The sequence below is a fragment of the Drosophila pseudoobscura genome, chromosome 2, assembly GCF_009870125.1.
Source record: "Drosophila pseudoobscura strain MV-25-SWS-2005 chromosome 2, UCI_Dpse_MV25, whole genome shotgun sequence".
Taxonomy (NCBI): domain Eukaryota; kingdom Metazoa; phylum Arthropoda; class Insecta; order Diptera; family Drosophilidae; genus Drosophila; species Drosophila pseudoobscura.
This window is the reverse complement of record NC_046679.1, coordinates 13,459,707-13,485,313: the sequence shown is the minus strand read 5'-3', so window position 1 is coordinate 13,485,313 and position 25,607 is coordinate 13,459,707. Positions and strand designations below refer to the sequence as shown.

The 25,607-nt window shown below is 44.9% G+C and overlaps 3 protein-coding genes and 1 non-coding gene across 4 annotated transcripts; 2 read left to right on the top strand and 2 right to left on the bottom strand.

Annotated features, from left to right (window-relative positions):
• The first annotated feature begins 61 nt into the window (after positions 1 to 61).
• On the top strand, positions 62 to 3,238 carry LOC4801591 (ATP-dependent RNA helicase dbp2). The gene is made up of 5 exons (XM_001358623.5): positions 62 to 184; positions 240 to 1,149; positions 1,206 to 1,714; positions 1,774 to 2,409; positions 2,466 to 3,238. Exons 2-5 carry the CDS (start codon positions 421 to 423, stop codon positions 2,821 to 2,823), a joined length of 2,232 nt encoding a protein of 743 aa, XP_001358660.5. The 5' UTR covers positions 62 to 184; positions 240 to 420; the 3' UTR covers positions 2,824 to 3,238.
• LOC4801590 (pre-mRNA-splicing factor ISY1 homolog) lies at positions 3,234 to 4,366 on the bottom strand. The gene is made up of 4 exons (XM_001358622.5): positions 4,281 to 4,366; positions 4,196 to 4,218; positions 3,972 to 4,132; positions 3,234 to 3,904 (listed from the first exon to the last, which is right to left on the bottom strand). Exons 1-4 carry the CDS (start codon positions 4,281 to 4,283, stop codon positions 3,267 to 3,269), a joined length of 825 nt encoding a protein of 274 aa, XP_001358659.4. The 5' UTR covers positions 4,284 to 4,366; the 3' UTR covers positions 3,234 to 3,266.
• A 322-nt stretch (positions 4,367 to 4,688) lies between these two features.
• Arl8 (ADP-ribosylation factor-like protein 8) lies at positions 4,689 to 6,618 on the top strand. The gene is made up of 4 exons (XM_001358621.4): positions 4,689 to 4,908; positions 5,852 to 6,006; positions 6,076 to 6,237; positions 6,306 to 6,618. Exons 1-4 carry the CDS (start codon positions 4,786 to 4,788, stop codon positions 6,424 to 6,426), a joined length of 561 nt encoding a protein of 186 aa, XP_001358658.1. The 5' UTR covers positions 4,689 to 4,785; the 3' UTR covers positions 6,427 to 6,618.
• Positions 6,619 to 19,261: 12,643 nt separating this feature from the next.
• Positions 19,262 to 19,335, bottom strand: TRNAN-GUU (transfer RNA asparagine (anticodon GUU)). Its single transcript has one exon. It is a non-coding gene; the product is annotated as a tRNA-Asn (tRNA).
• Positions 19,336 to 25,607: the final 6,272 nt, after the last annotated feature.

Genomic DNA, 25,607 nt, shown 5'->3' with positions numbered 1-25,607 from the left:
TATCACCACTAACCATACAGTATATATTTACGGTAGTATATTTACGGTATATTTTGGTAAGTTTCTGAGGATCGGACGGTATATTTTAACGATAATTCAGCTGTCACACTGTTTCGCAAGGGCGGGCTGTTTGAGTTCCGTTTTTTTAGTGGTTGCCGGTAAAATACATATTAGAAATTCCGAGGTAACTAAATGAAATTTATTCAGCCGCTTTGAGTTATAAATTAGCTGGAACACAGCTTTCGATAGCAGACCGCAGTGATTTGTTCACTTTCGCCACCGCCAACGCCGCCATTTTGCCTCGCACACACATGTTTTACCGTTTAACGCTGCATCGGCAAATAATTTCTGCAAACTCCGCATTTTTCACGTGTTAGCTTTGCTATTTCCCTCAAAATAAAACGAAGAACTGTTTCCGAAATGTCAGAGCTAGACTGGGATGAACCAGATGCTGATCAAGCTCCTGCAACGAATATGTATAAGCGTGATAGAAAAGATTTCAACGATAAGTACGACCGCAGCGTGAGACATGAAGAAAACTCGCGTGGTCAGCGCGGCCACGGAGATCGAAACATAGACGATTATGGTCAGGGACGCCGTGATCGGGAGCGCGGTGATGGTGGAGGAGGGTTCGCAAAAAGCGCGGAGTACGCCCTCACCGAAGTGATCAACATCGGCGCAGACATGGTTGGTAGAATTATTGGCCGCGCCGGATCTAATGTGACTCGCATCCAAAATGATTTCAATGTGCGGGTCCATGTGGATAAAGCCGGTTTAACTGTTAAGATCTTGGGCCATATCCAGACGAACGTCAACGATGCCGTAGAGTACATACGAAATCAAATATCAAGAGATTCTGGAAATCGCGATAGAGACAGAGGACATGTTCGCGGCGGTGCAGTTGCATCCAACTATGGAGGAGGAGGAGGAGGTGGATCAAACTATGGAGGAGGAGGTGGATCCAGCTTTGGGGCAGGGGGTGGATCAAGCTATGGAGCAAGAGGTGGGTCCAGTTATGGAGGAGGAGGTGGATCCGGTTATGGCCGGTATCGCACCGAAGGTACCAGCTATGAGGATGACTCTAATAATAATAATCAAGGTGGGGATTTAACTGGCACCATAGATTGGGCAGCCCTTAACAAAGCCTCTGTAAGTGACTCATAGTTCCTCTCTAACCTAAATATAAAGGCACCAATTATTTACAGGAAGAAGCTGCAGCAGCGCGCTGGGCCAAGCTTCCCGAATTAACAAAGAACTTTTACAAGGAGGCCCCTGAGGTGGCGAACTTAAGCGATGCGGAGGTGAAACGCATTCATGCGGAGAACAATAATACGACAGTTGCTCTTGTGTTTGAGCCGAAGGAGGTCGAAGAAATCCCACCCATACCAAATCCGGTATGGACATTCGAGCAATGCTTTGCCGAATATCCCGATCTGTTGGGCGAAATCGAGAAGCAGGGCTTCCCTAAGCCCTCGCCCATTCAGTCTCAGGCGTGGCCCATTCTGCTAAAGGGGCATGATATGATTGGCATTGCCCAGACTGGCACAGGCAAGACGCTGGCATTTCTGCTGCCCGGCATGATACACACCGAGTATCAAAGCATTCCTAGAGGCCAGCGTGGCGGGGCCAATGTCCTTGTGCTGGCGCCCACTCGCGAGCTAGCGCTCCAGATTGAAATGGAGGTAAAGAAATATTCTTTCCGCGACATGAGAGCGTAAGTTTGGACTACTTATGAGTGAGATGTTGTGACCGTTTTGCCCTGAAATCTTTTAGGGTTTGTGTTTATGGAGGCGGATGTCGTCGGATGCAGATCTCGGATGTGGAGCGTGGAGCGGAGATAATCATCTGTACTCCCGGGCGTCTCAACGATTTGGTTCAGGCCAAGGTCATAGACGTAAGCAGTATCACCTATCTGGTTTTGGACGAAGCGGATCGTATGCTGGACATGGGCTTCGAGCCACAGATTCGCAAGGTCCTGATGGACATTCGGCCCGATCGCCAGACCATCATGACGTCGGCCACCTGGCCGCCTGGTGTGCGCCGTCTCGCCCAAAGCTACATGAACAATCCCATCCAGGTGTGCGTTGGTTCCCTCGATCTGGCAGCCACACACTCTGTGAAGCAGGTCATTGAGCTGCTGGAGGATGAGTCCGAGAAGTACGGCATCATCAAAAGCTTTATCAAGAATATGACAAAGACCGACAAAATAATCGTTTTCTGCGGCCGCAAGGCTCGCGCCGACGATCTATCCAGTGACTTGACCCTGGACGGATTCATGACCCAGTGTATACATGGCAGTCGCGATCAGAGCGACCGCGAACAGGCCATTGCCGACATTAAGTCAGGCGTGGTGCGTATTTTGATAGCCACAGATGTGGCCTCTCGTGGACTGGATATCGAGGACATCAGGTAGGGAAGCATTTAGGGTTTTGCTGTAGCTTTTTAATCCCTTTCTATATTTGCAGTCATGTGATCAACTATGATTTCCCTCGCAACATCGAGGAGTATGTTCACCGTGTGGGACGTACGGGACGTGCTGGACGTACCGGGACTTCTATTAGCTTTATCACACGGTCGGATTGGGGGATGGCCCAAGAGCTGATCAACATTTTGGAGGAGGCTGACCAGGTAGTGCCTGAGCAGCTTCACAGCATGGCCAGACGTTTCAAAGCCATGAAGGAGCGTCGCGCTGCTGAAGGTGGTGGCGGAGGAGGACGCAGCGGCGGCGGAGGCGGAGGCTATGGTGGTGGTGGTGGAGGTTTTCGCAGCGGCGGTGGAGGCCGCGGTGGCGGTGGTGGTCGCTTCGATCGCTTTGACTTTTGAGTTAATTGACAAATTCCCATTATGCTCGCGAAGCACAAAATTTATAGTTTTAAACAAAAGAACAAAACACACTCTGTGAAGCAGGCCACTGAGCTGCTGGAAGATGAGATGGAGACGTACATCATCATCCAACCCTTTTTCAAGATGATGACAAAGACCGACAAGATGAATCGAATCTCTTTGAGGTTTTATCAAAATCGACAATTCAACTATCAAATTCGTAGCAGACAACAATTCAATCTATCATAAGTGTGGGATCACTTAGCAAATTCATTTGCTCCCAAAGCAAAAAAGTGTATAGATTTAAGCGACTACAGCACATTGAAAAATGCTTTGAAATTTAAGCCCATATTCCTTATACCAAGAGGTATCATTGTTACATTCGATATTAAAGTTTAAGCAAAAATACGTTCAAGTTAAGAAATGAGTCACTTTATTGAAACTTAATTGGCACCTCCGGCATATTTCTCGAGCAGTTCCTGCTTGCGCTTGCGAAGGAGTGCTTCCTGCACGTCCTGCTGCGTCGGCACGGGCACATGGGCGGTGAATTTTGGCGCCAGGAGTCCGTGTGGATCGTCCACTGCTGCCCTGGCCTTGGCGTCCTCAGCAGCCTCGCGAGCAGGTCCAGAAAGTGGATAGATCTCATCCTCCTCCTCGTCGTCGTCGTCGACTATGCGTCCATCGCGAGCCATTTTCTCGCGCCACTCCTGCACTGCCTTCTGCAGGGCAACGCGTTCGATCCGCTCCTCTAGCGGAATGAGAACTCCGTCTTCGTCATCGCGGTAGCCATAGTATTCGGCATCGACGTCCTTCATCAGTTCGGCGCGGGATTTTCGGGGCGGCGGCGGTGGGTCTTGCTCGAAGAGTTCGCGCACACCGGGCAAATCTTTGGCGGCACCAAAGTATTTGTAGCCACGATTGCCTGGCACCTCGCGACCCTCCGCATCAAACATCTTCGGTCCATAGCGTCGGTAGTGTGGCCCGCCGAGCGCGGAGATCTGGTTCTCCCAGTGACGTTTCTCGCGCAGCAGCTTGTTGATCTCATCGTTCAGATCACGTATGCGGAATTCGCCAAGACCGGCTGAAAGCAGAAGCAAACAAAAAAAGAATAACTAGCCATTTTATAAGAAGGAAATCGAATTTAATACCGTTCTGTATTTGTGCCACTTTCTTGGATATTTCACGTATTATCTCCAAGCGGAACTTCTCGCATCTGGGTAGGTCGCCACATTCCGAGGCCAGGTACGGGCGGCGTTCCTTTTCGCCGGATTCCACTTCTTTGGCGGCCCGCCAACGTGCCAAAGTGGTCCTGCCATAGTAGGGCCAAGAAACGTTGAAAATCGATTTAACACATTTTATTGATCACACTTACATTGCTTTCTCTGCATTTCTCGCCTAAAAGTACACGGTTTATACACATTTTATTATAATTTCATTAAATAAATCGCCTGACTTACCATTTTGTTTACTTTCTTGTTCTTCCGCTTTTGTCATTCACAACGGATCAGCAGATATTCGATTGTACATTCGATACTTTTAGTGTTTATAATATATCATACTTTTATTTTTATTAGCTTACTGAATTGTTTTAAATTGTACCATTGAGCCATTGTGCCATACCATTAAGTGTGAAGCTAGAAATATTTAATGGAATATCAAAAACGAGGAATATGCATAATATAACTGCAATTCGTCAGTATATTTACGGTAAATTTTTAGAATGGGACGGTATATTTTGGTATATTTCTGAGGGTCGGACGGTATATTTTATCAAGAAGTCTAGAGCTGTCAGACCATCGATAGTGGCGCCCATCGATAGTTTGGAATGGAATGATTTAAAAAATCGATACTATCGATAGTGCCATCGATGTTTTGACACCACTAACGCCAACGCCATTTATTTGCTACAAGAATTGGAATAAAAAATTGGAATTTAAAAAAGCCCCATAGAACAGTGCAAATATGTTGGCACTCATAAACAGAATCCTGGACTGGTTCAAGAGCATCTTCTGGAAAGAGGAGATGGAACTGACGCTAGTGGGGCTGCAGTTCTCGGGGAAGACAACGTTCGTCAATGTTATTGCAGTGAGTATTTGCATATGGGTGTGTGTGTTCAGTGACAGTGTGCTGTTTTTGCCAATGTGTGCGAGGGGGTTGCTTGATTGCTGCCGTTATGGCGTAGGTGGTGGCCCGGAGGGGCAGAGAAAGCCGGGGACTATGACTATTCCATCAAATAATACAAACGAAATTAACCCCGCGACTGTCAAAAGAATCGCAAAGAGAGAGAGAGAGAGAGAGAGGGAGAGCACAGACCCTCGCTCCCTGACGAGTGAGCAATCACCATGAACTTGGCCCGAGGTCTCGCTATTTGGTTATTGATTGCCTTTGTTTCTTCGCTGGCCGTCTTATCGGGCAGTTTCTTCTTTTTTTCACCATTGCATTAAATATTAACGCTGTGCTAACTGTTTTATTTTAGCGCTACTTTTTATGTTCGCTCATAATCAATAAACGTTATACGCATGTTCGAAACCATGACGCATTATCATCGGCCCGACACCAGCTGACCCCCGCCCATTGTACCGGCTCTCCACCTACTGTACAGCCCCCCCTCCCTCTTTCCTTTTGCGAGCTGATAAGTCGCGATCCAGATTCAAATATCAGCTTCGAAACGCATTGAAACCCGAGTCGAGTCTGCTCTGGGGAGCAGGAGCTCTCGAGCCAGCTGACTATGAGTCATGTATATAATGTACCCGCATGCAATAAACTGAGGTCTGGAATTTGTTGGGAGTTTTCCACTACTTATCATGCTCATTTATGAGCATTAAAGATCCGTTCCATTAGCTAGAGCCGTTTCTCATCGAAAACTGTAGCACGCTTTAAGGCATTCGAGTAAAATCCGATGTCCCGAAGCATAAACAGAATATTTTCTTTTTCAGGCTTCCTACAATCGTTCCGAGCTTCTATTATAATTCGATGTATACTATTCTTAGATTGTGTCGGTATTAATCACTAATATTTTATCTTGCAGTCCGGCCAATTTGCTGAGGATATGATACCCACAGTAGGCTTCAACATGCGAAAAATTACACGAGGCAATGTAACCATCAAGGTCTGGGATATTGGCGGCCAGCCCCGTTTCCGTTCCATGTGGGAACGGTATTGTCGCGGCGTCAATGCGATTGTGTAAGCTAATCAACCCAATAATTGAACAATGGACACAAATTAACAATAACAATATTATGTAATTGACAGCTATATGGTGGATGCGGCTGATCTGGATAAGCTGGAGGCCTCGAGGAACGAGCTGCATTCGCTGTTGGACAAGCCGCAGCTGGCCGGCATTCCAGTGCTCGTGTTGGGCAACAAACGTGATCTTCCAGGAGCGCTCGACGAGACTGGCCTCATTGAGCGAATGTAAGTGTTCTGGGAGCAACAAGATCATCTAGAACGGTCCTCAATTCAAGTACTAAACTCCATTCTAGGAATCTATCGAGCATACAGGACCGTGAAATCTGCTGTTACAGTATTTCGTGTAAGGAAAAGGACAACATTGACATAACGCTGCAGTGGTTAATTCAACATTCGAAAAGCCAAAGTCGTTAGATAACTAACACAAACCCCCTCTACACACACACACACACACACACAAAAACATAGGAACTGTATCTCACACAGAAAAACTACATATATATACGAAAACCTATATTTTAATGATTTGCAGAGTAATGAAGAAATTGAGAAAAGATTCGGAGTAGCGAATCGATTGAGAACAGATGCAAAAGAAATCGAAACTTACACAGTAATAATTATGCCTTGATGATCTGTCTGTACGAATGTGAATGTCTGCATATTTGTGTTTTTGTAATTGTCCTTACACTATGTTTGTGTCTCTTTCCTGTAGGAATTCTAGGGTGTAGTGTCGCGGCAGAGATCCGGTGCTTGTTGCTCGAAACTGCTTTATGGCACTCAGTGTAAATCGTTAGTACTTGTAGTTAATCTCTGCACACAACCCACACAAACACAAACAAACACACGCATAAACCACTTCATTCTGGCTTGATCGAGCCGCTCTCCAGTCCCTGGCGTCTCTACCGATTCCGTTGTCTGTGTCCACGTTTAGTTAGACTTATGTTTAGTGTTTATTGGTGTGATTATATAACAATATTATTATTTTTTTATAATTTTTATATAAAAATATATTTACTTTTCGCTTATTTATAATTTATAAATTGAATTTTTGCTTAGCGAAAAAACAAAAATGGAACACTACAACAGAAACAAAAAGTAAACCAGTAAAACAGAGGATAAACTAAAATTATTATTAAAGCGTTTTAAACTAAATATAAACCTATATGTACGTGAAATCAACTAAAGTATGGAAAAGTCATAGTTAAAGAAATTCGAATGCTGTAGCCCCTTGAAAGTTCATTGTAAGATACGCAAAAAAAAAACAAAAAACAAATTGTTGAGTTTTACTAGTGGAAGCAGTCAAACCGAGATCCAAATCCCAAACCGAAACCGAAACCAAAACCGAATCGAAGTCCTTAAGCCAGCCTTGTCACGCTTTTTTGTACGCTCATTAACATTCACCTAGTTAATTACGATAATTTATATGAAACAGTTATGCAAATTCTAAGCTACTCGTACAATAACCAAATGGAAAATTGAAATCTGAAAAACTGAATAAAAAAAACACTGGAAGCGAGCAAGGCAGAAACAACAACAAGAAACTGAAAAAGAAGAAAACCAATAAAGACAAATTATAAAAACATTAGAAAAACCCCATGAAAAATCCCATAAATTACACGAAACGAGTGAAATCAAATCAAATATTCCAGGCACCGGTTCGAATATAATTTATAGAGGACAAAAGACAAGTGGCTGGCCACTTGGCCACCCAAACGGAGCAGCCGTAGCAGGTTACCAATTGATAGATGCGCCCAGTCCTATGAACGCATAAATATTGGTAAGGAGAACAGGCGCAGGAAGGGAATGGGAATGCGAGTGTGAGCCCTTGGCTAATTAGAAATTCTGTGTGCAGAATCAAGACAGTAGCTACCGGAGGATAGAACCAGTGTGAGCGTGTGTGTGTGTGTGTGGCAGAGGGACATTCCTGGAATACGTGTCAAGCACGAGCCGTCTGTGAGTCATGATCAAATATTCTCATGCCTCGTCCCGGGCTTCCTGCTTCCTTTTTGGCCGACGTCTGGGGGCCCTCTGCAAGTTTGTTGCCTCAGTCTTTTGTTTGTTTCGTCGCTTCATATTTCAAATTGCGTTAATTACACTTTTAAATGCTGGACATTAACATTGCCCCCCCCCGATAAGCATCTCTCTGCACGGCCATTTGCCACAAGCCAAACATTCGAAGCGAATCCCCCAAAAGAAAACCAAAAACTAACGACGTGCTCGTAAATTTGTATACAACAAAAAAAAACTAAATTAAAGACAACTAAAAGTGCTTAGATCGGAATTCCGACTATATGATACCCGCTACTTGGTTTTATTTCTTATGCACTAAGTACATTAAGTAATATATATACAAAATCGATTTAATTATTCTTTAAATTTTCTAGGAGTTTTTAGAACTAAGGGGAACAATCGTTCCTCCTTTCCCTCCTTTCTAAATCGATTTGCACGAATACAATATACCCTTTTATGCTTAAATATTTGGGTTATACAAAGATATCAGCGAGCTGAAAACTTATACAAAAATTACGCATTCCTCCAGCCTAGATGTCGTTTATTTTTGGGTTTATACCTATATACAGTGCGTGTCATAGGCTTAAGAAGAAAGAGATTTTAGATCTCTTTCGAAACTCCAACTTGTATGCCCCACAATTGTTCCCCAGGTTTAGATTTATTTTCACTTTTTATTCCAGCTTGTTTTACAGTTGTGGCACGCAGTGTATGTCTGTAAAAGTGATATTCTTGCCGCTGGTGCCGCCGCAGGGGCCAGATCCGAGCTTAGTTCTTTCTGCTTAATTTTTAGCGATTTGTGCGACTTGTGCTGATTGTATAATGACATATAAAACATGCCCAAACAACATTTAAGTTTTTTACTTTTTGTTTGTATTTTTCGCAGACCACATTAAGCCAAAACCATTCATTTGTATGCGCCACAGTTGCCATCATCGTGACTCCTTTGATGAAAAGCCGTCACAAAATGCAAAAAAAAGGGTAAAAGAATGAGCGAGCAATAAATAAAAACTAGGCGGGGTGTTGACCATAAATATATAAAGAGATAACTTATAATTTATTGATTGAACGGCAAAGGGAAATCTTAGGCCGTAAGAGTTCCAAGCGAAAATAATTAGACTAAGGAACTCTTTTAAAGGCTATTCTTAAGTTTACATCTAAGAAATCTTTGGGTTCCTTTGAGATCTTTACCAAATGTTATATCTTTTTGATGGATACACAGAGGTTTTACTTTTGAAAATTTGTATAGAAGAGACCCCTATACTTTTTTGTATATTTTTGTACATTTACTCCCCCTTTAACCCCATCATTCTCTGTCCCTCTCTCTCTCTCTGCTCTAACCAAATTATGCTTAAATATATTTTAATTGAAAGCCCCCACAATGGGGACTGCACGAGGCCACCAAAAGTGTGTCTGGCCCCCAAACATGCTGTGCCACCTGAAAAGTTCCAGGAATTGTAGCAAAAATAAAAACAAAACCAAAAACAAGAAGAACGAGCAGAGAAAGACCCCAACCAGAAACAATAACCAGGCAGTAAAGCCTCTGTATGGCGGGGGATTGGGAGGGGGGGGACTGGGGCTAGTAGCTCTGGAGCAGGCATAAAGTTCAAGCCTTAACAAGATGAAACAAAAGGCTGTCTGGCAGAATGCTCTACCGCGTACTCGCCAGACTCGTGGGCAACAGTTTTCATGCTTGGCTTTTACCCCACTCTCTCTCGCTCTCTCGATCCCCGTGCCCTTCCCTAGCCTCAAGAGCCAACTGTCAGTAGCAGGATGCCATGGAGACGAAGACAGGAACCAAAGACCCAGACGAAGACGAAGACGGAGCCAGGGGCAGAGACTGAGACAGCGACAGCGACGGAGCCCGAGACGACGACAACTTGGCTGACAACAAGGCGAATGCAAATAAGTTCTGTCTCCGCTCATTTCTGCTGAATTTGCTCAGCTCCAACTGCTGATTTCCACCTTCACCTTCGCGTGCAGTCCGTCCTGCACTCAGTCTTGGTCTGGGTCTGGGTCCTGGTCCTGCAGTGGGTCTTTGTCTTTGGCTTGATTTATCTGGCATTTTATTGGCCAGCGCCATTTGCTTTCAGTGCCTAGACCATAATTTACGCATCTTTGCCACCTTTTTTGGCCCTGCACTGGACTAATAAAGTTCTCTCAGGTGTGAACAGCCATCCACTCGGCATCCACTTGGCCGCGGTCGGGCCACAGCTTAATTGATGACAACATCTTGGAATTTTCGCTGGTATTCCAGCAACTGAAGTTGTCTGGTTGTTGCCTGTCCGCCGGCAGACTCCTCCTGCTTGGGGCCAGCTGTTGTCGTCTTTGGCTAACTGAAATCAGTTAAATAATGAAACATTTGCACGATACTGGGGAATCGGAATCGGAATCGTATCGAGCGCGCGGGCCTGAGCCTGTGCCTGGGCCTGGGCCTGGGCCTGAGCCTGGGCAGCAGCAGGATAGGGATGAGGCTTACGGCAACAGCAACGGCAACAGCAGCAACAGCAACAATCAGCACAATCCACAGTTGTATGGTGCTACATATCGTACAAGATTTCCGGGAATTGAAAACTGCTAAAAATCGTGTTTGATTTTATACGTTGCTGTTGTTGTTGTTGCTGTCCTCTCCTTATGCATGCAACCCCAGAGAGGAGTAGAGTGTGGAGTGTGGCATGGGGCAGGAGTTACCTGCAGCAGCATCTACGATACGCGTCGTGGTTCAACATGCAATCGCAACAAACGAAAGCAGCTTGTTAACTAATTAAAACCAAAATATATGCAAATCAAAGGCCACAAAGCAGATACCCCAAAAGCCCAAAACCCAGAAGCAAAACCCAGAAGGAACCCCAAAAGGAGTCTCTTTCCGAGGAGTCTGCTCTTCCTTATCCCCGGTTCGGAGCTACCGTTTTGGATTCAGCTCTGTTCTGTTTTTGCTTTTGTTTTTGTTTTGGTTTTTTTTTCGGCGGGGGGGCAATTAAGTGAGTCGAAGGAGTCTTCCATAACTAAATAGCACAAAGAGCATTGTGCAAAAATTAATTGCAACATTTTGAGCAGGCACCCACAATCCTCGACCGCACCCCTGGCTGATCCTGCCCCAAATGCAATCAATTCCGAATGGATTTCGAGCGAAGCAATCGAAGCGGATTTACGAGTTGCCTTGCCTGCATTTTGCCTTTTCGAGCCGGCCATTTGGCCCATTGTCGAGTGTCCCCCAGGGCTGCCTTCCAGCCTGATGATGGTGGGTGACCAGGCCCATCTCCATCGTCGTCGTCGTCGTCGTCGTCGTCGTCGACGTCGTGGTCTTGTGTCTTCTGCTTAGGTGCGGACATATGTAAAACAAGCCATGAAACAACAAGCAGAGAGCAGAGAGCAGCCCCAGGATTCGCATTCGGATTCGGAAGTGAAATTTATTTTGCATATTCGCCCCAAAAGCCATTGTCTTATTTTTTTTTGTTTTCAGTCCAGGAGGGATCTCTGCACTCTGTGGGGTCACCGGCAAGTGCCTGCCTGCTCCTGGGAAACTTTTAGCTCTTCGCATATATCAGGGAGGGAAGACCAGACCAGACCAGACCAGACCACTGCAGAGGATAGCCCTCTCGATTGTCACTGGGAAATTATCCAATTTTGTGGTTTGCATTCAAATTGAGCAGCAGCGGCTGTCAATTTACAAAAGGCCCAGACTCAGAGGAGTACAGAGACAGCTATTGGTGGAAGAGAGGGCACACGGACTCAGAAACAGACACAGATACAAACCCAGAGACAGACGAGTAGCTGTCATGTTGATGAATGCAATTGGCAATTGCCCTCAGCTTTCAGTGTGGTCCCTCGGCTTAGCCCGACTCTGCTCTGCTCTGCTCTGGGGAGGGGGAAGGGTGGTAGGTGGTTAGGGATATGCCGTATGCAGTATGGAGACCATCAAAATCATAATCGCGATCTCTGCTGCGATCCCGATTTCGAACCCTTTTATTACTCGCTTCCGGATATCCAGAGCCATAAAATGCACTGCCAACGCCGCGCCGTTTATTAATTGCATCAAGATCAGGCCACAGCCGACCGGCCGACCAGCCTCAAGCCCTGTGGAGGATAAAAAACCAACGAAACCGAACAGAATTTTGATAAGAAAATTTCACTAATGAGTATTTACCTTTTGGGAATAACTCGGGGATCGGGCGATGCTTTATGCTTTTGTTTTTGTTCTTGTTTTTGGGGTAGGGTTAAACGAACGTTGACTTGAACTTTAACGGGGCGTATGCTTAATGCTAGATTAATATCGCGAATTTCATGTGCGCTGAACTTAACGGCTGATCGCTCATAAAATTAATCAAGCTGCTTTAGGCTACTTTAATGTTTTCAGCATTTTACATTCGTGATGCCCTCACTTCTGGTTCCGGCTATGGGCGGATTTTGCCGTGGAATGGAACAAAGAATATTACATTGAGAAGAGAGAGAGGTGAAGCAATCAAGAAAGCTGTCAGTATCCCAGAAGTTTCCTTAAATAATGAATAATTTCAATTTCAATTCAAATTCCAGCATATCAAATCCTACCAAAACGACAGAGAGAGGGTATTAATGATTCGTTTTGGGTATGAATATCGTTGACTTGTTTCAAATTGTTGTTAATATTTTCACATACTTTGGTGGGATTTCCTTTCCCTTTGCTGGGGATACACGCTCGCGGTTAACAAATTGCTTTTGTTATCGCCGATTTCGATGCAGAGCGAGTTGAATGCACTCTGCGAGTCGACTGCCACTCTCTGGCCACACTCGAGGACTGTGTGCAACAGCTCCTTGGCCGTTGGCTGGCACTCACGTCTGCACATCAGAGGTACGAGTCAACCCGGGCGGTCGTCGGTCGGTTGAGCCATTTGTTACATTATAATATCATATAATGTAATAAATTTCACCGCAGCTAGACAAGGAGTAGAGAGTAGAAGACAAATAAATAATGCATTTGGCCATAAATATCCTGGTTGTCGCCTGATTGACGCCTGACGTTTGTCATGGGCCGGCAATTTGCATTGGGTTCATTGGAAAATGTCAATTTTAATTGAATTTCCACTGACGAAAGGCTCTTTTGGCTCTTTTGGCTCTGGCCAGCTCCGATTTATGTCTTCTCAGCGTTTCGTAATAAACATGTCAGACCCAATCCCCAATCCCAATCCCCAATCCCAGTCTCCGTTTCGATCCAACTTTGGACCAACTAATTTGAGCGCTAGCTGGGAACAGTTTCCTCAGACACACACACACACACACAGATACAGACGGACAGGATCACTTGGGGCTGGGGCTGGGGGGAAAAACCTGCTTTGGAGCCAAGTGTGGAGGCTGCTGTGGCTGCTGCACTTGCACCAATCCCAGACGCTAGCTTAATGCCATAATTTATGCGCACGACTCGCTTTCGGATTGTGGCTCCGCCTTTGGGCCAATCAGCGGCGACTGGTTGGCCATGTCTAGGGCTGGCCAACAACATCCGCTAGCTGCGAATCATCCGCGTGTGGCATATACCCACAATATCCGCCGAGGTTGAACATGTTTCAAACTAGAAACTAAAAAACACTAATTACGCAATAGCAGAGAGAAGAGTTCTTTGTTGCACTGAGAGAAAAATTGCATAGTAACATGACAGCCATATTTCAATAAAATATTCGTTTCTTTTTTAGATATAAATTTTGTGAAATTAAATTTAGTTCACTTTGATTTAATACGGCCCATATTTAATCGAAATATGAAACACTTTTAAATAAATATTTTATATTCAATTTGTGGTAAATATATTTAATTTTGAATTTTATTACGAAAATATTTTATTTGAATATATACCAAATAATATAATCATCTAAATTCTTCTACCTTAATGACACTAATTTTTTATTAATTTATTTATTGTTTTAAATTATTTTAATTTTTCTGTGACTGTTGTATAAGTTGCTCTAACAGTAACAGAAAACAACATCATTTTATAATCAAAAATACAAAATACAATCCCAATTTAAACAAAAAAATAGAAACAAAATCTTAAGTGTATGTGAAAACACTTTCATTTGAATATAAATATTTAAATCTAAGGCTAACTATTCGGGGCAGAAGGACTAAAGTTGGGGTCAAAGTGGAGTCAAAGTGGAGTCAAAATGGAAGCTAATACAGATATAATTAAAGAAGTTTGTCCTAGACATTTTTTACTTATTTGAAGCATTATTTTTGCTTTACTTTTTAAATTCAAAAGTAGCTTCTTTTCAATTTTTAATGTGAAAAGATTTGCCCATAACCTAGCAGTAGAAATATCTGCAATCTGCTTATCCACTCGTTCTAAGGAACTTTTTTCTGTAGTCTGTTGACCCTCCAGTACAGACCTTTGAAGTATTTCAAACCCCATCAGAGTCTTCTTTGGGTATCCCTTTTGGTTGGTTTTTCTCTCAATCCCCCTGCGGAAACATGAATTACACATTTCTTCGGTCATCATCGAATTCGACTCGTCTGGGAGTGGAATCGCACCTGCCTGGGTAACCTGCGGCCAGGATGAAGCAATAAAAATGCAGCGCGTGCCAAGTATTCCAGAGAAAAAAGGAAAAAGAAACACAAACCGCCAAAAACTGAACACAGGGAAAACTGAGAAACAGAAAGTGCAAGGTGCAAGCCGAGTGGCAAGAGGCAGGAGGCAGGAGGCATCAAATGTGGGAACGGGAATGGGAACTGAGCTGTGTGGCATCATCAGTAAATTGAATTACCGGGGGCTAAGCTGAAAGGCAAACCCAAAATGCAAACCCTCAAAAAAAAAAGAAAAAGAGAGAAAAAACAATACTAGGCGGATTAATGCGTTTCTCGTTTTGCGCTTGAGTGACGGAAACCGCAACACTGAAATTTGTTGGCAATTGTCGGGTTTGGGAATTTGTCCAGAGATTTAATGCCTCAATGGATAAACACACACATTCGAGTAGTACTCGCATTCGAAACCGATGCGATCCGATCCGATCAGATCTGATCTGATGTCGGCTGAGCGATTGCTTTGTCAATTGCCAATTGATCTTTTGGGCAATTGATCCGCTTTCGTTTCGCTTTCAGTTTCGTTGCATGGGATTTTGTTGTTGTTGGTGGGGTGCGTGCTACAGATAGATTAAAAAACAGTTAAATCAATAAATTTCAAATGCATTTCCAATGCAAATTCTGCACCATTACTCAGCACGATATGCCATCTAAATCGGTTTTTAATTGTGAGCATTAATTAGTCAAGCGGGCAGATGGCTGGGTGCCGTGCGATAAACACTTGACTTACATACACTGCCCATTGGCCATTGGCCATTGGCCATTGGCCACTAGCACAAACACACACTTAATTATGGCTTAGACCCGTTCTGGCCGTAAACAACGGACGCTACGCAAAAAATTGATTCTTTATGGACAGTCGTAAAAAATCGCATCAAATCAGTGGAAATTATTGAGAAAGAGTGGGCTAAGCCGAGTGGGAGGTGGGGAGGGGGAATCCTCAGAGCTCGGGCACGTGTAAATAAATTGCTTTCCAATGGGTCGGAACCCTTCCGCTTGACCTGGCCATTGGTTCTTTATCAGTGGTCCGGTCCGGCCAGCAGAGAGAGCCAGCCCGAAAGGGTTGCCTCTAATCCCTGGCAATAAAATACAATTTTGCCCAGCCAGGACATCCCGCTCGTAGAGGGTGCACGGGGGGGTGCAGGGGGTGTGGGTGTGGATTTGCCCATCAGCGGATATCTTCTCGGAAGCTGTTCTAGCTGTTGTCTAAATAAGAATTGAACTGTGAAGAAGCGATGCGAGTGACGTTTACTTTTTATGTTTGTTTATCGCTGAAACCGAAAGCTGGACACTCGCTCGGACACTCTACTTCAGTGCCTCCTCCACCTCCCCCACCCACCCACAAACCTGGATACTCCTTTGCTTCCATCTATCCCTGCTTAGGATTTTGTTTTATTTTATGGATTTATATGCTGTGCTGGGCTTTTGGCAATTTGACTTGACTCTGGGCCAATCGTTCAACTGTGTAATTGACTCTGAAATGCGGAGTCCGAGTTCTGTTCGATACAATGGCTGCAGAACTGTAAAGTTTCGAATGCCCGCTGATGATGACCATCGCGTGAGACCAGAGAGAGAGAGAGAGAGAGAGAGAGAAAGAGGGGGAGCGGTAACCAAGTTAGTACTCTCTGGTTTTATGGCTTATTACTGGCCTAATTGAGGCCATTGTCATTCCGGCTCTTTGGCAGATCTTGCTGCAGCTTGCATGTCACTTCTGACTGGGTCTCCCGTCCGAGGCTTGGGCCTGGGCCTGGGCTCGGGTTCGGGTTCACTCTCCCACTTAATTGTCATGTTCAGAGTGTGTGTAGGGTGTGTGTGTTTGGCGAATGACAGCATTTTGGGTGCTGAAATGCTCCAGTTGCACGTGAAGCGACAATTATGCCACACACCCGGCAACATGTTGCCAAGACCTCGAATGTTGCCAGGCCCAGGCCCTGGCTGAGAGCTGGCAGTCTTAGATGGGGAATCACACGAATTAGAGATAGTTGGGTGATTAGGTAAGCGCAGCTTGCTAATACCTGTCATAAAAGATGGATGCGTGATACCCGAGGAGGTTGGTATGAAATGCTTTCGAATAACATGGATTACTGCACGAGATTGGTTGGCCTTGGTAACCATATGTAATTCAGTTCTTGTGGCAGATATAACCAGAGAAATTACAGCAATTTGTATTAAATAGATCTTCATTTAGGAGTAAGCTTCTAAGAGAAATTCACACTCTACTAACTCTTGATGATTTTGGATACATTTTCCGAATCAAATGTGAAAACATTTTCCTTTCCACACAGATAAGATCAGGAATTTTTTAAAAACTATCCACATTTTCTATGCGTTAAATACTTTTACGTACAGTCTTTTCCAGGCAAGGAACTTTGGCCTAAGTCTTGTCTGCCATAGGCACTATCTCTCAGAATTCAGTAGGATTATAAACTTCATCTTCTGACTTCTTGAGGTCTTATTCTTGGGCTATAATTACCTCTCCCATATTACAACTACTATATAGCTTATAGCATCCCTATACTCAAAAGGAGTATTGGGGTATGTTCGATTCGTGGTGAAAGTGGATGTGTGTAACGTCCAGAAGGAAGCGTTAGTCTTCTATCTATCTTTCCTGCATGTACGCGACATGCGGCAGCGCTCCTCGGTCTGCGTCTCTGTCTGGGACCGTGCATAAAAGGTGTCGCGTGGCCACTTGATATACCACTAAAGATATACAAAGTTTTCAGAGAACTTGCATCCGAGCATCCATAAATACATATGTTGAAGCATATTAAACCGACACTTACAAGAAAATAAACAATAAAATCGGAATATTTTCTAATTAACAATAACATGTAATGGCCTGGTTGGATCAGCCTAGGCTGGTCTGCGGACTCTCTCCTCCCTGTTAGATGTGCATCTTGTAAACGAGTCTTGGCCGGGACCTGCCTCAAAGTGGCATAATTACATGTTTCGATGACAAATGCCAGCCCGGGAAGAGGGGACTGACTGCTGCGTTCATTAGGGATTGTCGCTGGAGTGGGTGAGCGGAGCGGAGTGGAGTGGAATGTCCGATGTGGGGGAAGTTTTGGCCTCTCTGCCACCGAAGGAATGCTGCACGAATGCGCGCGATTAACTAGCCAAAGGAATGACCAAAAAAGTAGACAAAAAAAAAAAAAAAAAGGAAACCGAATAGAGAGGGAACGTTCCCTGTCCCTGTCCCTGTCGCTGTCCCGGTTCCAGGCACAATTGCATTTTTGGTTACATTTCGCTCACGTTTCGGCTGCAATTAAAACCGAACGAAAGGGAACCACAAGCGGAAGGGGGACAGAGGCAGTAGAGGCCGCACCGCGCTTAGCCAACTATGAAGATTCAGATAAGCGTCTCATTTTCCTAGCAGCTTGTCCAGGGTCCACCTCGGGCCCAGGTCCAGGGCCAGTCGCAGTCGCAGTCGCAGTCGCCCTGGCCCGGGGCCCCGGACAGCTTTGGTCAGTTCTCGTTTTGTGCTCTCCACGTTTTCCATTTCATTTCATTTCAGTCCGTTTCGTGTGGCACAGGGGCGTGTTGCAACACAGTGTACACAAAAAATTGTCGCCTCAAGTGAGATGTGGGGAGGCACAGACACAGAGATAGAGAAAGAGTGGGCTGCAGAGAAGTAAAGACCTTGAGAGTCCTACACTTGCAATGAAATTACATGAAAATTTACGAGGGTGTACGAAAATGGCCCGCTCTCCCCTCCTTCCCCTCTCTTGCCGACCTTTTCCCCTGACGTCCTTTCAATTCAAATTTATTTGTAATAATTTCATTTTAAATGTTTCCAAACTGCTGTTTCTGTCTGTTTGACAAAAAGTTTTTAATTAAAAAACCATTTCGACCTGGCCTAAAGCAAAGAGAAGGGGGGGCACGGGCACTGCTCGACCGCAGATACATTTACAAATTGCCCAAAAACGGCCACAACCAATCAAAACTGATCCTCATTCGTGGTCGTGGTCGTTTGTAATGATTGCAAACACTATCTGGCCATGTTGATCTCTGTCTTTGTGCCTCTCCCTGCCCCTGCTGCCCCTCCTCTGTTTGGCTGGGGCAAAAGGAAAATGCTTTTCCAGAGAATTTCCCCCAGATCATGACTGGTGGGGCCCGCGGACTGCGAAACTGCATAGAATTTCAAGCATAATCGCAGCGAGTGAGCGAGCGACTAACAAACCAGCAAACAAGGCGAAAACAACACCACACTGCAACTTGCAACAGCAACAGCAACAACAACTTGCAACAAACAAACAAAGAGCGGCAAAGGTATCATCATAATCATAATGCGCATAAGCCGCCTGCCTGCCTGGGCGAGGGGGGATGGGTCCGGGAATTCATTCCAACGAATTCGCAATTCTGCGAAATCAAATTGCACAAATATTTCTCTTATGCAATGCACCAGGGGGATCTCGGGGCAGCGATGGGGAGCGTGGAGAAGGCGGCGGCGGCGGCTAGGAGAACAGAGCGGCAGATCCCCCAGCTGGAGCACTAACTAAGTAACTAAGCCTTAGTCTCGGCTCAGCCTCGACTGGGCCAATGGTGGCCATTGTTAGACGCAGACGCAGATGCAGGCGCAGACACAGAGACACCACACAGCCGGCCCGAGATGGTCGCCATGGAGCAGCCTCAGCAATTTTCTGGTTTACACGTTGAAAAGTCTCACAAAAGAGAATATTTTTCGGCAAAAGACTTGAGCCGCCCCCGGGTGGACTCGAACCACCAACCTTTCGGTTAACAGCCGAACGCGCTAACCAATTGCGCCACGGAGGCCGATATGGAGCGTCTGCCTAAATACAAATTTGAAGCCAGATAAGATTTGCTTGATAGATTATAAATACTACCCGTAGTATTAAATATAGCATGCAATAAATACTAGATATTATTTATAGTGCTTGTCGATCAAGATAAGGAAATTTGCATGATTAGGCATTTTTTATAGGGCTCTAAAGCTAACATTTGAAAGCTAACATTTTAGATGACAATAAATTAAAACTTACCTAATTAGTGCATTGATATTAATATTACAAATTATAGAAATAATTCTTTAGGTTTTATATGTGCATGTATTGATTCCATCTAGACCTTCCCGTACTTTTCGGCCTCATAAGTCATGAACCTTTTAGGATTATATGCCACAACTATACCTCCGTTTGTTATCCCTTATTCCCTGAACTATCCCTTAAGCTAATAGCATGTAATATTTACAAGAACCTAGACTTAACGAACTTTTTTCGCTTTTTTTCTCCTTTCTTTCTTTTGTATTATTATTATTACTATTATTTCAATAAATACATCAATTCATATTTATGTCATATAAAACAAACTCTTTTAGAATATTGTATTTTTTGAAACCCTCATAAAGAATGCTTAAATAGTTGTCACCAAATGTGTATTAATACCATATTAATAATGCAAATTTCTGTATAGTAATATTCACAAAAAGCTTTAAAAATAAATCCAAGTGAAAATAAAAGTATTAGTCACGATCCTGCCAGAAATCGAAACTCTGGAACTTCACTCTAATTTTAATATCAAAGCAAAACTAGTTATAATCGATTTGTTTTTTCAACAAATATAACTGGAAGATTCATGTTTTGGTTGTGGCTTGCTCGTCTTCTTTGGATATTTGCATATCATTATGATGATTATATTGAAGTATTTTCCACGCAGACCGAAAGCTAGCAGGAGATTGAATTTCAACGTTCAAACATTAAGTATGATTATTTGTGATGTATGGAACATCAGGTTTCTGTAGGTAAAATACGAGATTATGTAAATCTAGAGATTTTTATTGGAATATAAACATGTAGAGTTGACATCTATTCGATACTCGTTTTCTCTGTGATTTCTCTCGAGGAAAGGATTTCTCTGAGACATCACAATCTTCCAGTCCCGTGTAAACATTTTGAGCGTCTGGCAGTCTCCCGTGAACGTGATAAGCCCAAATCAACCGCATCATCATCATCATCATCGCCGTCGTCGTCGTCGTCGTGGTGGCTGCCGTTGTCGTTCCTGTTGTTGTTGCTGTTGCTGTTGTTGTCCCCCTTGTTGTGGCAGTTGGCTTAAACCTCGACTCCTCACCCAGGCCAATCGGCATCGCAGGCCATGGAATTACAGCATCTCTAATCTCTCGACAATTGTGGGCGCGCACACCGAGAGCGCAGCGCGAAATCATGCGAAGAGGAAATGGAATCGCGAGATGCAACTGCAACTTCTGCAGCAGTAGGAGCTGCCACAGAGGGGGGCGGGGAGTGATCAGAAGGAGTTGCATCGGGGGCGGGCGGGACAGGTAGGTGGTTGCAGACCCCAAGCAGTCTGCTAAGGTCTCTTAATGCACCCAATGTCTGACTGTGACTGTCTGGGTTCTGTTTCCTTTCCGATTTCTTCGTTTTTTTTTGTCTTTTTGGCCATGACCATGTCCTAAGCCCCTGGCCCCGTGGTCCCGTGGTCCCTGATCGTGTCTCTGGCACTTCTAACTCCAGAGAATTCCTTTAAATGGTTTTGGCAACAATTTCTGGCGAGTTCCTTTAGTTTTGTGCCTTTTTACCGTGGAGGCCAGCAAATGAATCATACCAGCTGAGCATGGAGGTGCTTGCTCGCCTCCTCCCTGCTGTGGCGTCGAGTCCCAGTCCCGGTCCCAGTCCTGGCCAGTCGAGTCCCCACACAGAGATAAAGAGAGGAGGAGGCACAAGATGTGTGAATTTTTTGTTTCTGGCCAAACAGGGACGGCCCCAGCCCCAGCTCCGGCTCCGGCTCCGGCTGTGGCGAAAAGAGTGAAAATTTATTGAGCTGTGGGCGCGCATTATTCATGCACTGCATCGAGGCAGAGCCAGAAAGCCAGAGCGTTTCCAGGCAAGGTCCCAAAAGTAGGCGACACCGGACCCGAGCGGAGCTTGGGGACTTAACAGTCGCCGTCGCCGTCGCCGTCAGTTTGGGTTAACAGGTTAATGTTGTCCACGGTCCAAACCAAAACCAAAAGCAAAAAAAAAAAAAAACTATATCGTATAAAACTATGCACTGCCATTGTTTCACATGCCTCACGGGCCTGTGGCCGGGACTGCAACGCCGTGACCAGATCGAACCACTTATCGCCTGTCAAATGCCATCGATGATGTTGTTGTCCCCTGTCCCCGGTCCCTGGTCCACTGTCTACTGTCTACTGTCCAATCCCCCAGCTAATGATGATGATGATGACGAAAGTAGAGTTTCGCTGCTGGAATGCGGATTTGGGCCGCAATTGAATGTTCAATTAGCCCCAGACCGAGCCAGGGATCAGAAGTGTTGGCTGCTTATCACCTTGACTCTGGTAATTACACAAGAAATGATGTTGGGAACAATAATTCGTTTTGGCACAATTCTGGGAAACTGAAATTTATGCCTCTCTCCCTCTCTCTGTGGAGAGTGTCCTGTGTGCTCCCTCGAGAACCCATGCTCAGGGCGCATTTATCGGGCAGCATCAATAAATTCTCGCAGCCCAAGCAGAAGCCCCGGCAAACAGAACAGAACAACCCAGAACAGATCGGATCCGAACAGCAATCGCAGGTCTCTCAACATTTCATAATATTTACAATAAACATGCAACTGTGTGGTGCAGAGCTACACTGGGAGAAACGCCCGGAAAGGGGCTGTAGAGTCCTGAGAAATAGATCATACAAGAAGATAAAAACCACATTGATTGTTGCAGAAGTTTTTATTCCTGATTTTTCTCAGTGTAGTTGCTGCAGGGTGAGGATTCAAAGGAAGCTGTCCGGCCCGGGACCGTCCCGGACTTCAGCACAGTTGCTGGCAACATTTAGCGCTTCATGTTGCGTGAAATTTGACACTTTCGGCCAAAGAGATGACGACACACACAATTCTGCAGCGTGAGCTGGGCCAGACAGACAGGCAACATTTTGTGGCTGCCTGCTGCATGTTGCATGTGCTTGTTTATAGAATCCGTACCACTCGGGGGCTACCGAATTTATGTGCCTTTGTCATATTTGCCAGGCACTTCTTGCTTGTGTTATTTCTTTCTTTTCTGTTTTTTGTTTTGTTTCGTTCGTTTTTTTTTTTTTAACAATAATACACAAATATGGCCAGTGCCTGGTTGTCAACAACTAACCCAAAGGCCAGTTAACCTTTCCACAGGCACAGTCAGAGGCAGAGCCAGAGCCCCAGCCACAGCCACAGCCACCGCCACAGCCACAGCCATCTCTCCAGTCATCTCCATCTTCAGGACCAAGTACAGGTCCGGCTTCAGGTCCGAGGCCGGAGTGGGGCTTAAAAGGCAAGCTCATTGCATGTGCCATGCAAAAACGCACACAATCAAGCGACAAATTGATCGCACTCCCAGATAGCGCCGGCTGGCCACAGTGGGCAACAGCCTTCCCAATGTTAGCTATAATATTTTCAAATATTCCGATATTCCAAACTGGTATAAAAAACCCCTCAAGAATCCCCTGCCTTTTAGTTCTAAGCCCCACTGTGTCTGCATTTTGTGGCCGGCAATGTTATGGTCGTAGGCCTACCTACACACTCCCTCTTGGCCAGGTCTCCAGCTCCCTCCGCCATGATTCGGCCAGGCCAACGAGAGGTAACTAATATCTGTTGCAATTGCCAATGCCAATTTTCCTATTTAATATGCCACGAATTGACATGGGCCGTTGCCATTAAGCATTTGATATGACCAGGCCCAGGCCCAGGACCAGACCGGACCCGGGCAGGGCCATGTTTGGAGCTGGGAGTTGGACATGTGATGACATTGCATTGGCCAGAGCCAGAGCCAGAGCCAGAGTCAGAGCCAGATGCAGATGCAGTTACAGGCCCATTGGAAGTGGCAGTGGCAGTGGCAGTGGCCGATGCATGCCTAATTTAATCAAATTAGCTGAGAACTCTAATGGAATGAGATTGTTTGGCAGCAGCAGAGGCTCATTTGGTTAATCAGTGGATTGTGTGTTGTGGTGGGGGGGGAGGGCCCCCAGAGCAAATTATGACAAAGTTGCTGTGGCAAATGTGGAGCATATGGAGATCTGGCAATTTCTATAATTAATTAGCAGGCCCCCCCCTCTGGGCGAGTATCTGTTTGTCCAAGTGCAAATGCAATTTGTGCAATTTAATTTCATTAGAATAATTCTAATTAGAGCAATGAGTTGTAGCTGCTATCAGAGCCGAACCATCGTTGGACTAAGCTCCAGGCCAGCGCTGGCGCTGCATCTGTATGCGTGCGGTGTATCTGTGTGATAACTGAAATTTAATTGAAATTGCGGCAGGCTATTGTAGAAAATATTGAATGGAGAAGCAATTACATTTGCCAGTTGGCCGGGCATTGATGAGCTCTCGGTCGGCCAATGATAAATACGGCTAATGGAAATTGGCCCACAGATTATAATGTTTGTTTCCATCTAAATTGAATTGCAATCGAGGCTCCGGCACTCGCCCTCGTCCTCCCCCCACGCTCCTGTTCGTATTAAAATTCATTTAAATCGACTACTCGCACTCACATTCCGAATGGTAAAAGCTATTGGCTGGGACTATCGCTGCTAATCATCTAAAGAAGTGTCCCTGTGTGTGCGTGCGTATCTGTGTGTGTCGCCATTGTTGGGTGCACATTTCCCAATCTGATAAACACGCAGACCAAAACGCACGAACTGAAACAGAAACAGAAACAGAAGCACAACTACGGATACAAAAGCAGAGAAAGGGCCAGGGAGAGAGCAGGGCCAGGATACAATGGGGAAATGGACATGGTCAAAGCGAGGTATGGGGACTCCTCCACTCTGTCCATCCCCATCCCCAATCCGGCTCCCTATCGCTGTTGCCACTAATTAGTTAATGCATGACCAAATATTTGCTGCTGTCTTGGTCTTTGACCACGCAGAGAGAAGTCGGCTTAGGCTCTTAGACCCCATAGAAATATTCAATCATAGATTTACTCAATTAAATTAATTCAAATTTATTTGTTTATCGTTTTATGTTCGAGAAATTCTTGGAGCAGAGACGATTCGAGGACATTCCGGGATGAGTTCTCCATCAATTATTCGGGGATTAGAGAGGAACTCTGCAGATTGAATCTGAATTTTGACAGAAATGACTAGTTCTTCTTGAGGGTCCTTAAAGTGGGTTTTTTTTGGTCTTCTAATATAGAAATTTAGGACTGCACTTTCAGAATCGATCAGGATTCATCGTTTTGCATTTCATTTCTTTAAAATATATTTTCTTCTGCTTAAAATAAACCTTCTCCAGGTCTTCCCTAGACCTCTCTGAAGCTGTTAAACTCATTTAACTCGGCTAACTCTTTATTTAGACAAACAAAATAGAGTTAGGGCTGCATAATTTTTCCATTCCTGTCATTTTTGTTGTTCTTGTGGCTGTCGCAGCCCCACTAATTAGTTAATGCATGGGGCTCTGAATAGCAATCGATGGGACCATCAGAGACAAGAGTTTTCCCTAATACTCATCTATCCACCCCGAAGCCCTGCCACCGATCCCAGCACCGAACCGGACCCATTGATTTATGCTCATATTTTGTGTGGTTTATTTATGTCGTTGGTGGCATGTTCTCCAACTGGTTTCAGATGGCGTGCCCCATTATCATCCCATGTGTGTGCCCCTCCTCCCTCTCTCTCTCCCACTGTCCTTCTGTGTGAATGGTTTCCCATTGGCTGGGCATGGTTCCGGGCTTATCTGCGATGCTGATTAACTGATTTATATGGCTGGTCATTGCCTATGCATTGATCACCGCACTTGGCCAAGCGATGGACTGGGCAGGAGTTACTATTACAGTTAGTACGTATAACTGTTACAATTGGCCCGTGACATATGTCTCTCTGTCTGTCTGCTGTGTTTTCGTGTGCGGGGGGTAATTGCCATGGCTCTGACTCGAATGACTTATTTTGTTTCAATTATTTAGTAATTATATAGCAATTATACATACGAATAGTTTTTGTTTTTGGGCAGCAACTTTGTCGGGCCCTAATGGCCAATCCGAGGGCTGTACCTAGCACGACGTGGTCATGTGATGCTCACGAAACAGACGAAACACACCGTTTCAGTATTGTAGGGAA

Bases quoted from the DNA above. Each gene is read 5' to 3' on its own strand.
- Arl8 (XM_001358621.4), top strand. From the start codon at position 4,786: ATGTTGGCACTCATAAACAGAATCCTGGACTGGTTCAAGAGCATCTTC. The intron at 4,909-5,851 runs GTGAGTATTTGC...TTTATCTTGCAG, and splicing joins CGTTCGTCAATGTTATTGCA to TCCGGCCAATTTGCTGAGGA. The intron at 6,238-6,305 runs GTAAGTGTTCTG...ACTCCATTCTAG, and splicing joins ACTGGCCTCATTGAGCGAAT to GAATCTATCGAGCATACAGG.
- LOC4801590 (XM_001358622.5), bottom strand. The intron at 4,133-4,195 runs GTAAGTGTGATC...CTACTATGGCAG, and splicing joins AGAAATGCAGAGAAAGCAAT to GACCACTTTGGCACGTTGGC. The intron at 3,905-3,971 runs GTATTAAATTCG...TTCTGCTTTCAG, and splicing joins AGTGGCACAAATACAGAACG to CCGGTCTTGGCGAATTCCGC.
- LOC4801591 (XM_001358623.5), top strand. From the start codon at position 421: ATGTCAGAGCTAGACTGGGATGAACCAGATGCTGATCAAGCTCCTGCA. The intron at 1,150-1,205 runs GTAAGTGACTCA...AATTATTTACAG, and splicing joins CAGCCCTTAACAAAGCCTCT to GAAGAAGCTGCAGCAGCGCG. The intron at 1,715-1,773 runs GTAAGTTTGGAC...GAAATCTTTTAG, and splicing joins TCTTTCCGCGACATGAGAGC to GGTTTGTGTTTATGGAGGCG.